The sequence below is a fragment of the Xenopus laevis genome, chromosome 1L, assembly GCF_017654675.1.
Source record: "Xenopus laevis strain J_2021 chromosome 1L, Xenopus_laevis_v10.1, whole genome shotgun sequence".
In the NCBI taxonomy this organism is placed as follows: domain Eukaryota; kingdom Metazoa; phylum Chordata; class Amphibia; order Anura; family Pipidae; genus Xenopus; species Xenopus laevis.
The window spans coordinates 172,470,178-172,481,995 of NC_054371.1; the positions used below are offsets into that span (position 1 = coordinate 172,470,178).

The 11,818-nt window shown below is 35.8% G+C and overlaps 1 protein-coding gene across 1 annotated transcript in view; it reads left to right on the forward strand.

The window, feature by feature from the left end:
* The window catches only part of tmem132d.L (transmembrane protein 132D L homeolog), a 431,717-nt gene extending 423,317 nt beyond the window's left edge, over positions 1-8,400 (forward strand). The window contains exons 7-9 of the mRNA XM_041567229.1: positions 1,564-1,834; positions 2,952-3,143; positions 6,859-8,400. Coding sequence (XP_041423163.1) covers positions 1,564-1,834; positions 2,952-3,143; positions 6,859-8,025 — 1,630 coding nt within the window. The 3' untranslated portion in view covers positions 8,026-8,400. The remainder of the gene's footprint in view (positions 1-1,563; positions 1,835-2,951; positions 3,144-6,858) is intronic.
* The last annotated feature ends 3,418 nt before the right edge of the window (positions 8,401-11,818 follow it).

Sequence of the window (11,818 nt, forward strand, 5' to 3'; positions counted from 1 at the left end):
TGAGGTGTTCAAGTTTTTTTTACATGATTGTATTAGATTAAGATTTTTTAATAAACAAGCAAACGTTCAAGTTTTTTTTAAATTGTGAGTTTAAAAAAACTCTAAAACCTCACAAATTCAATTTTTGATAAATCAGCCCATTAAAGTCCGATCATTTTATATTTAAAAGATGTACAGTACCTTTTGCACCAGCTCTGTGCAAACATAATCTTATTTCTCCAATTTTCATCCTACCAGCTTGATGACTTCCTATTGAGTAGCTCTGCCCTTGCAGTTATTAAGCTTCTTTGCACTGCAACTGCCTAAGAGGTTGCCCACTGCATTTACATTAACCCACATGCAACAAATTTACATAGACTTCCCATAGTGTTTGCAAATAAATATGTTGTCATGTCCTGTTGTGCTTTCAATGATGGGAATATATTTGTGAGTGTGCTTATGTGAATAATGAAATGTTCCAGTGGCTTAGCAACAAAATTGTAGAGTAATTATGCAAAAGTAAGCAATTAAATATCATGTGGAAGAGAAACAACCACAAATGCTACCAATGTGATTATTATACAGTAATTATATGTATTATATAGCTATATAATGAGAATATTCAAACAGTGTGCCCCTAAGATTTTCAGTAAATAATGCAATACTCTTTCTTCTCTTTCTACTCTATATTCTTATAGCGTTCTTATACATTTATGGGACCTGTTATCCAGAATGCTCAGGACCTGGGGTTTTCTGAATAAGGGATCTTATTGTAATTTGGATCTCCATGCCTTAAGTCTACTAAAAAAATAATTTAAACATTAACTAAACCCAATGGGATTGTTTTGTTTCCGATAAGGATTAATTATATCTTAGGTTTAAGTAAAAGGTTCTTCTTATACATTTGTGGGACCTGTTATCCAAAATGCTCAGGACCTGGGGTTTTCTGGATAAGGGAACTTATTGTAATTTGGATCTCCATGCCTTAAGTCTACTAAAAAAAATATTTAAACATTAATTAAAACATTGGGATTGTTTTCCAATAAGGATTATGTATAGCTTAGTTAGGTTTAAGTAAAAGGCTCTTATACATTTATGGGACCTGTTATCCAAAATGCTCCAGACCTGGGATTTTCTGGATAAGGAATCCACATTTTTTTTAATTATTTGATTAAAATGGAGTATATTGCATCTTTTAATTCTGAGCTCTCTGGATAACAGGTTTCTTCAAACAATTCAGTTTTACTCATCACTTTTCCACTAATACTTGGGATGTTTGGATAGAATCTTTCATATCATCTCCTATAAAAAATTGTATCTCTAAAGTCTTCTTTTAATATGTCTCACTATTGGAGTTTTAACACGTTAAGTATCTAAAAATGGAATATTTTAGGCAAAGTATTATCAGAAAGAACTCCTTAAGCTCTCATGTAGTTTAATTTAATTTGAACATTCTACTGCAATTTAATGGCATGTTACCACGAAAAATGACTCAAAAAAGCTCTCCTCTTTCTTACCTCCATACCACTCTATGTGATGCTTTTGGATCAATCTAAGTAAATATTTTCTTAAATGATATCACAGACCAGCAAGAGACAGCGAGGATGAAGAAGATGATGACAAGAAGGGAAGAGGCTGCACTCTGCAGTACCAACATGCAACATTGCGTGTTCTCACACAATTTATAGCGGAACATTCTGACATTGTTGGACAGCTCTCCTACCTTCTAGGATCTGATTGGCAAGTTGACATTACAGACCTGATTGCTGAATTTATCGAAATGGATGAGCCCAAAGTTGTCAGGCTTCAGGGACAAATTCTCATTGGCCAAGAAGTTGGAATGACAACTTTGCAGGTAAAGGAGATTAATTCTGTTCTTCTCAGCTGATAACAAAGGTGAAATTAATTTGGTTGGGGTCTCACTAATTGGCTGAGTCACTATATTAGTACAATCACATGGATACAGGTATGGGATCTATTATCCAAAATTAGTGATGGGCGAATTTGCGCCCTGTGAATTTCCTGTGAAATTCACGAAATGGCGTAAAATTCGCTTTTCTGACACCGCCGTCCATTTTTTTGATTCCGCCGACATTTTTTTTTTCGCCAGCGCATTTTCGCTGGCGTTTCGCAAATTCATTCGCCGGCGGCATATCACTCAAATTTGCTGCGAATTCGCGTCTGGCGAATAAATTCGCCCATAACTATCCAGAATGCTCTGGACCTAGGAGTACAGGGACAAGGGGTCTTTCCGTAATTTGGATCGCCATACCTTAGGTCTACTAAAAAATCTTTTAAACATTAATTAAGGCCAGTAGGATTGTTTTGCCTCCAATAAGGATAAATCATATCTTAGTTGGGGTACAAGTTACTGCTTTATTATTACAGAAGGGAATCATTTTCAAAAATGTTAATTATTTAATCAAAATAGAGTCTATGGGAGATGTCAGTGGCATTTCTAAAGCGTCATCCTCCTCGCTCCTTCACAGCAGGGGTTACGGGGGTGCAACGCTAGTGCAGAGAACGGTTGCACTCTCTCGCACTTTAAAAGCAGAATTTCCGGTTTAAAAAAATAGAAATCTGAATCTTAAAGGTACCAGGAGCAGATTTTTTGCTGCCCCTGGCAACCTGCTCTGCACTACCACCTGAGGCGAATTTTTCAATTCACCTGATTGGCGCAGCACCCCTCGAGATGTTTTTCCCATAATTTGGAACTTTCTGTATAATGAAGTATGATTATTTCTCTTACAAATGTATTTTAGCTATATTTTAGCTTTATAATGCAGACTAATAAAAGGTATCTCCAGCTAAAACAGACATTTCCACTGAGAAGTCATAACAAATTCTGTTTATAGTTATGATGGAAATAATATAATGTTTCTGTGCATGTGATTAGGAAATTTGTCGAAAGTGGGTAGGAAACCCAACAAAATGCAATCCTTTTCACTGTTTTGTTTTTGTTTTTCATTCAGATATTATCCCCACTTTCAGATGCAATTCTTGCTGAAAGAACAGTGATGGTGGTCGATGAAAAGGTGTCTATAACAGATTTAACCATTCAAGTGGTGACTGGGCTGTCACTTTCTCTTCAACTTAGTCCAGGAAGCAACAGGGCAATCTATGCAACAACTATAGCACATGAGCACCTTTCTACTGCAAAGCAGGTAAATATGCTGGTGTACCTGCACAATTTAGTAATTTAGATATTTTAGACATTTGATTAGTGATGGGTGAATACATTCGCCAGGCCTGGATTCACTGCAAATTTTTGCATTTCGCCTGCAGCGAATTTTTGTTCGCGAAACTGAGTTGAAAATCCTTTCTTATGGTGACTTTTTTCTTCAAATGCATTAAACTCAATGGGTGGGTTTTTTTTTATGGTGACTTTTTTCTCCAAATGCATGTCAATGGGTGTTTTTTCTTATGGGCATTTTTACGCTGCAAATTTTCGGCTGCAAATTTTTCCGTCGCAGTTTCGTGGAAAAATTTGCATATGTCGAAATTCAGAATATACGCCACAAATCCATGGCTGGCGAATAAATTGGCTCATCAGTATTAGTAAGAAGAGATTTAAACATGTTTATTACACTCATTCATTTAAAAAAAAAGAAAATGTCTAATTCTGTCCAATATGTTGCATTTGTAAAATTGGACAATTGGTTGTCAAGTTATTAATATGTTCTTGCACAGTACATCAATTTACTCGTGTTTTTTCACCAAGCTATTTGATTCTTTGGCAGTAACAAGTTGTTTAAGATCAAAGAGATGTTGCTCCTTTGTTTTAATGCCGCAGAAGCTACAGAGAAACCCCAGACATGAAGTAAAACTAAAATCAGCTGTCTTGACTCTGTGGTTACTTAGTTTGATTAATGTAACACCATCCACTAATAGAAGCTTAGACAAATGAACATGAATATTGGAAGCCTAAGCGAGCTGTAGAAGGAAGCATTACTGCATGTAATATTGATATAGGATGATAATAGCCAGGGGAACATTAAAAGGTGACCTAAATACAGGAATGGTACGTGGAACTGACACATTCGCCTTCACCCCAGACACCCTCAACAAAATCCAATATTTCAAGCTCTGGCATAGCGATACTTGACAGAATGTATAAAAAAACAAGTGTGTGTTAAAAACAAAAATACATAGATGACTCATTTAAATCCCCAGACCCCGTATTTTACTGAATCAGGCAAATATATTTCCTTCTGCACCTGCTGGTACTGCAGCTGAGGGCAATGGAGTAGTGATGGGAGAAAAAAATAGCAAAACGGCGAAAAATCCACGAAACGCATTGAAGCCAATGGGCATTGAAATAATTTTGACAATTTTGACCATTTTTATACGCGCAATATTTTGTCCAAATGCAGTGAACGTCCGAATAATGTTGATGCATGACACTTTTTATGTGCGTGACAATTGTGATGAAATTTTCCCTGCAGTTTCGCTAATTTACTCTAGGCCAGCGAAACGTTGAAATTAACCACAAATCCTTGCTTGGCGAATTCATTCGGCTATCACTATGATGGAGGCATTTGGGTAAAGGGAATTTTATTCATAAAATTAGGAGCCTAAATTGTTGTTAGATTAGTATTAGTTTATCAGTGTGCCTCCTCAACCTAATTTTCTTTGCTGCTGCAAACAACCCACCCATGATGTTGTTAGTTTTGGTGCTGCAACTGTCAAGCTTATACTATAATCAGGTTCTTAGACCAGGATATATCAGTCAGTGACAGCATGAGGCAGATTCACTACAATTGAATTTCGGCTTTCCCCAAATCTCTAAATGTTTGTGTTTTCCTAATTTTATTTAAAAACCTCTACAAATTAGCGATTTATTAAAGGAGAACTAAAACCTAAAAATGAATATGGCTATTAGCCATATTTTATATGTTGAACTTATTGCATCAGCCTAACGTTTCATCTTCTCAATAGCAGCAATGATCCCGGACTTCAAACTTGTCACAGGGGCTCACCATCTTGAAAAGTATCTGTGACACTCAGATGCTCAGTGGGCTCTGAGCAGCTGTTGAGAAGCTGAGCTTAGGGGTTTTTGCAAATCATCAAACAGAAAATGAGGTTTGTCTGTAATATAAGCTGATGCTACAAGGCTGATTATTAAGTTCTGATTCTAATTTCATTGGTTTCTGTGCTGCCATGTAGTAATTATCTGTATTAATTACTAATCAGACATTTATATTCTATATGTACTATATGTTTTGAGTCAGGCCCTAAGCTCAGTAAGTGACAGCAGAAAAGAAGATGGGGAGCTACTAGGGCATCTTTGGAGACAGAGATCTTCCCTGCTAAAGGGCTGTGGTTGCATTGGGCTGGTACAGATGCCCAAAACATAATGTACAACATTTCTAGCCTAATTCTTTAGTTAGGCTTTAGTTATCCTAAGTGTAAAAACCACAAATACAAAAACTCCACCAGGTCAAAGGTCCTATAGAAGTCAATGGGAGCTGTGCTGATTCTAGTGGACTGTTTTAAATCAATTTGAACTGTTAGAAGTTTTCAATTTTTTTTTGCTAGGAATTGTCTGGAAAGTTTTCAGTTGGAGGTTTTCATTTTTAGTGCATTATTTTTTGTTCGTACTTTTTTTATATGGATCTTTTAATAATATATTCTTTTAATATATCCCCCCCCCCTAAATATATTTAGGGGGGTTATTTATCAAAATCCAAATTTATGTAAAATATACTCTGACCAAATCCGCATGGGCTATTTCCCCTTTTTTATGAATCCATTTTCCTGAAAAATTCCAGTTTGGAAAAAAACTCGTAACATTTTTTTGGATTTTCTGCCTGAAAATCAGATTTGTTTAGATTTTTGCCCAAAAACCATGAATTATTGCATGAAACCCAGCGCACATCAGCATATCATGTACATTCATGTGCCAGTTCCTATGAAATGTATTCTTTATTCGTATTAATTTATGCTGGGAATTTTACATGGGTAAAGTAGACTGGAATTTTTTTCCCCATTTCACCATAGTTTCTTTCCCAGTTGATGCCATTACTAAAATCTGCTGCTGCTATTTTCAAACATCTGTCTGACTGCCCCTTAAAACATTCTGTACATTAAACAATGTATATATTATTAATGCCCATAGAGCCCCTGAGGGAAATTTCATTTATTTTACAGTACCGTAGAGGGACCACATGCCTGATATATTTCTAAAGGGAAGATACTGATTTACACAAAGTACATCAATGCACGTGCCCTGAAAATGTATCTCATTTCAGTAAAAAAATGGCATTTCTTCCAGGTTCATTTGTTCAATATAAGCACATTACCATAACGTCTGACAGGAGAAATTCCTGTGTAATGGATGTTACTGATAGAAAGTATAAAATGTTGAGGACAACTTAAATTTTTTAAAAAGAAACCTTACTGTTAACAAGAATTAACCTCTACCATATAAGATGAGTTGCTGAAACAAAGGGGCACAAATAAAGAAGTTCCAAAAGATAAAACCCTCATTGTTAACTGAAGGTTAGCCGCGCCATCATTCTTTGTAAGCAAATGAATACATTTTAGAAATCTGCAATCCCTTTTAATTTAAATACATAAGTTTGATCATTTAAGTCGGCATATGATAATGTCGCTTGACAGTCACTTTATTATTCAGCTGTTAAAGTCGAATCCATATCGCCCAAGGGACCCATTGTCTTTTTTAGTGCAACGGAGAGAAAACGCATTTTACTACCAAGAAATTTAAACCAGTGTTTTTATGCCACAGAAATGAATTTGTGCCCTTCACAATTTAGTACTTTACAATTTATTACAATATAAAACATTTTTATGGAAGCATTTTCTCCTTTTTATCTGTTGTTTGCTGACATTTATTTATTTATTTTGTTTTCCATATAGGAAGTTGGAATCGGTTGCTGGATTCAATTTAGTGATGGTACATTGAGCCCCTTGGATGTATATGATCTAAAGGACTTTGCACTCAGTGTTACATCATTAGACGAGAATATTTTCTCTGTTTCTCAGGATTCCAAATCAAAATGGCCCATTTTTTCAGCTGTAGCAGAAGGTCAAGGAGGGCTGGTCAAAGTGGAGCTCATGATTAGTGAAGCATGTCAGAAATCCAAAAGAAAGAGTGTTCTTACCGTTGGCCTTGGAAATATTAAAGTCTACTTTGGTGAGAAGAATGAGAATATTAGCAGAAACATCAATCGTGGACACCATTTTGACAACCATGGCATTGGGAGAAGGCCAAAGACTCAGCTGGAAATGGCTAGGCCGGATGTTGCCTACTTTGGTACACCTTCTATGAACAGTGATTTTGAAATCATGAATAGAGCAACAACTGATAAATCTCAACTAGGTCGGACAAGAGGAAGAGAGAGTCTTTTGGATGATGAAAGTCAACTTCCAATGGATTTCACCAGCTTCCCTGCACAAGTTGATCTACCAAACAGTAATGGAGACCTGGAGGAAAATGATTTCGCACAAACTGCAAGAGGATTAAGTGATTTAGAAATTGGAATGTACGCCTTACTTGGAGTCTTTTGTCTTGCTATATTAGTCTTCCTTATTAACTGTGTAACATTTGCATTAAAATATAGGCACAAACATATACCTGTAGATGAGCAGGAGACCATGACACACTCACATGACTGGGTTGGTCTTACCAATAGGACAGAGCTATTGGAAAATGTTGTAAACTTCCCATCGCAACAGGAGGAGTGCATAACAGCTGTGGGGAGAGGGGTGAATGTTGAAGAAAGTAAATATCTCCTCAATACAAACCATCCGAAAATTGTTAATGGACAGGCATACAGGTCTGCAGAGACTTCCTTTAGTGAAGGGAAAGAACAGAGAGGAGAGACTTCTGCCTCACCTACGTCAAAAAGGAAACGGGTCAAATTTACTACTTTTACTACCATCCCCTCCGAGGATGGCTGCCAAGTTGTCAGTCCTATTCTGATAAACCATGAAGATGATATAAAATGGGTATGCCAAGATTTAGACATGGGGGAATGCAGGGAATTAAGAAACTATATGGAACGATTACATGAAAACGTGTAACAAATTCAACACATTTCTTTGGTGAAACTGAGTTAGCAATTTACACTGAATCTAAAAAAAATTACCATTTTTGTTACAGGATATTATGAACTGGTTGCATTAAACAGAATGACTGATGAATGCACAAAATTCCAACTTTTTTTATGGACTACAAAAATATAGAAGCTATTTATTGTCTACAGTGTGTTTTAAGCCCAGAGAGACAATGGTCTGAAGGATGCTGTCAATCATTAAAAACATTAAAATAAAAGGAGACCATGTGATGCCACTGACAGAAACTTGCCACTGCTTCTGTTTCTAATTCTGTATCGTATGTGCTGTAGCTAACTGTACATACAAACATAACAATGGATTTCTTTCATTTGTCTTTTTAAATTGGACTCTTTCTGTACTGTACAAACAAGGATAAATGAGCATTTGCTTTATCTATAGGTTCCCTAATCACTTTCACATTAAATGAGCATGGTGAGCATTGATGTAACCCTACTGGAAAACTAACTGCTTCAGTCAGTACGTAACAGTAAAGCAGATCTTTATGCAATTATGAGGTTAAATACAATTATCTGCTGTATTCTAAATCTAAAGTTTATCAGGTGACACTGTAGAGCACAAACCCTAGAATATAAAATATAGTAACCAAGAAGCTGGTCTAGAATAGTGAAAGCAGTGATCCTATTGGTTGTTGAGTTACCAGTTAATAATAATTATTACCTTGTTATTACATAACTTCCCTTAGTTTTACATAAGGATAAAATCACTGCATGGAAATGCCCTTTGTCTATATGATGTCCTAAACAGCTATCAGGTTATATTTGCCTACACAATTAAAAAATATGCTGATGTGTGGAATGACAACACTTCCATATAAGTAGTCAGAAGTTTAATAAACGAGCAGAAATTCATTGTTTCCCAATTTAAATAATTTTTAAATGATCTGTATGGTCCACGCAGCCTGCATTTTCATTAGCATGACTATTAAAACCAACAATCCTCAGCCTTCTTTCTTTCATGACGATATTCCAGATGCATGGGCATAATATACTTCTGTTTCTTGTTCTGCAGCGTAATTGCTCTTAGACTAATGGCCCTCTCAAAACTGAATTAGTACTGTAAATTAATCATTAATCTTTATATATATCCATTGCCACCTTCATTAAGTATAGTGTTGATCAATGTGCATTTAAAGGGAAATTAGCATTGGCAAGAATTGGGTTTTTTTCTTGAAATTTGCCAACAAAGGTATCTTTCTTTCTTTAAGTTAGGGCAAAGTTATAGAATACCAGAATCCCCCTAATGTTTTCTTAGATAGCTTTGAAAGCTGTAATTCTGCAAAAGTGATATATTTGCCCTTTGCATTGTGTCTTGCATTTGCAAATCATCATCATTTATTTATATAGCGCCGTCAAGATACGCAGTGCTTTAAATGAGCCCTGTTGTCCATTGAGAGCAAAGGGCAAAGCCATGAGCTGGTCTGTTTATGCAGATATAAAGAGATTAAGTATTTAAATCTAAACTGAGACCGAAGAGGACTTCTACCTTTAAAGGATAAGTAAACCTTTTAATTAAGTGAATGTAAATTGATGAGAGTGCTATTTGAAACACGTTTGCAATGTACATTCATATTTTTTTTTTTATTTCCAAGATGTTAAAGGATATATGTACTGTTAAAGGAACAGTAACACCAAAAAATGAAAGTGTTTTAAAGTAATGAAATTATTATGTACTGTACTGGTAAAAACTATTCTGTTTGCTTCAGAAACACTAATATAGTTCATATAAACAAGCTGCTGTGTAGCAATAGTGGAAATTGAAAAAAGGCTATATGGAACAAGTTAAATAGTGGATAACAGATAACACAATTATGTTCTACAGAGCTTATCTGCTGTCTAACCTGAGCCTTATCTCCTCTGAGTGGCTGCCATTCGCTTGCTACACAGCAGCTTATTTATATAAACAATAAAGGTGTTTCTGAAGCAAACACGGAAATTTTACCAGTGCAGGGCAACACTGCATTATATTTGTATTACTTTAAAACACTTTCATTTTTTTTTGGTGTTACTGTTCCTTTAACATGAATGAATTTTGTTACGACAGCACCACCTGCTGGTCATTTTCAAACCATTCTGACCACCAAGTAGTCAAGGAAGTTGTCAGGAGAAAGAAAGAGGCAGCTCTGATGTTCTTCTGGTTGGAAAAAAATTACAAACCTTTCTCAGAAATCCTGACAACTTCCTTGACTACTGTACTGGGTGGTCAGAATGGTCGGAAACTGACCAACAGGTGGAGCTGTTGTAACAACATTTATTTATATTAACGGAACGGTAACACCAAAAAGTAAAAGTACTTAAAATATAATGTCCTGTTACCCTGCACTGTTAAAACTGGTGTGTTTGCTTCAGATACAATACTATAGCTTATATAAACAAGCTGCTGTGCAGCTATTGGAACAGCCATTTGATTTGAAAAAAGGAAAAAGGGCACAGGCTTAAATAGTAGATAACAGAAAAGTTCTCATTGTCTAAGGACCTTAACTGTTATTGTATGTAATGTGAGCCTTTTCAGCTTTGAATGGCTGCCCCCATGTCTACACACCAGTTTATTTATATAGACTATAGTAGTCTTTCTGAAGCAAACACAACATTTTTACCAGTGCAGGGCAAAAGTACATTATTACTTTAAAAAAACGTTTTTGGTGTTGATGTTCCTTTAACAATATTGTATCCTTTAATATCTTGGAGTTAAAAAAATAATGAATGTACATTGCAAAAGTTCTTAGAATAGTACTCTCATCAATTTTACATTCACTGATTTTAAAGGTTTACTTATCCTTTATAGATAGAAATACAAGTAAAAATCATGCCTTTGATCCTGAATAACCGCACAAATACCAAACCCAAAACTCATTGGAAAAACCTTGGTGGCTTTTATAGTTGGCTACGTTGCACCACTGCCGTCTCCCAGGTTTTATTTTTATTCTGCAGCACTATTTGAAGAAGCTTGTCGGTGGTGTATGGAGCGATAATTACATTAACTAGAGGCTTCTTGATAAATTGGACTTAATATAACAATAAAATGTGGCCATCAGTTCTCTTAAAACTGTGCTACAGAAAGCACTGTAAATTGTAAATCTGTAATGTATATTTATAAAGTTCTCACCTCTAAAGAAGAGTTTGGTGTTCTGTTCTCTGATTTTCCTCATCTTAAACTGTCACTCATAGCAACAGGTGATTTGCGCAGAGATGAATTGGGCCTATCATTTGACTAATCCTTCATTAGGAGCTTTCAGAAGGAATGTGCTATAAAACAAGGAACAGATCATGTAGGTTATTTGTAGCTCTCAGCAGTCCTGTCACATCCCAGCTGAGAATATTTTATGCTTAAAAAGAAGAAAGATTGCCTGTAAGGGACAGAGGTAATAAGAACTCTTATCTAAATCTAAATAGTGGGAAACTCACTGCAGTTTCTCTCATAGAAAAGACACACATTCTTTGCTTAAAATCACGTATTTGTATTTTTTTAGCTAAGCTGCATCCTGGCCATTACCTTCTACTGTATATTACATTTTCTCCTGTTTCTGTTAACCCTGTACTTGTCTTTATCCCTACCCTCTCCTCTGCATTGTGCATAATGTTCCCACCACTTTCAAAGAACCGTAGCTAAGCTTTTTGTCTTTAGTTTTACATCTCCCTCTCTAAGGGCCATTTATGAAGTCAAGTGCAGTGTGCAAAATGCAATTTCAGATGCAAATGACCCATAATGCAGCATTTCCCCCATAATCTGAGCAATCCCAGCC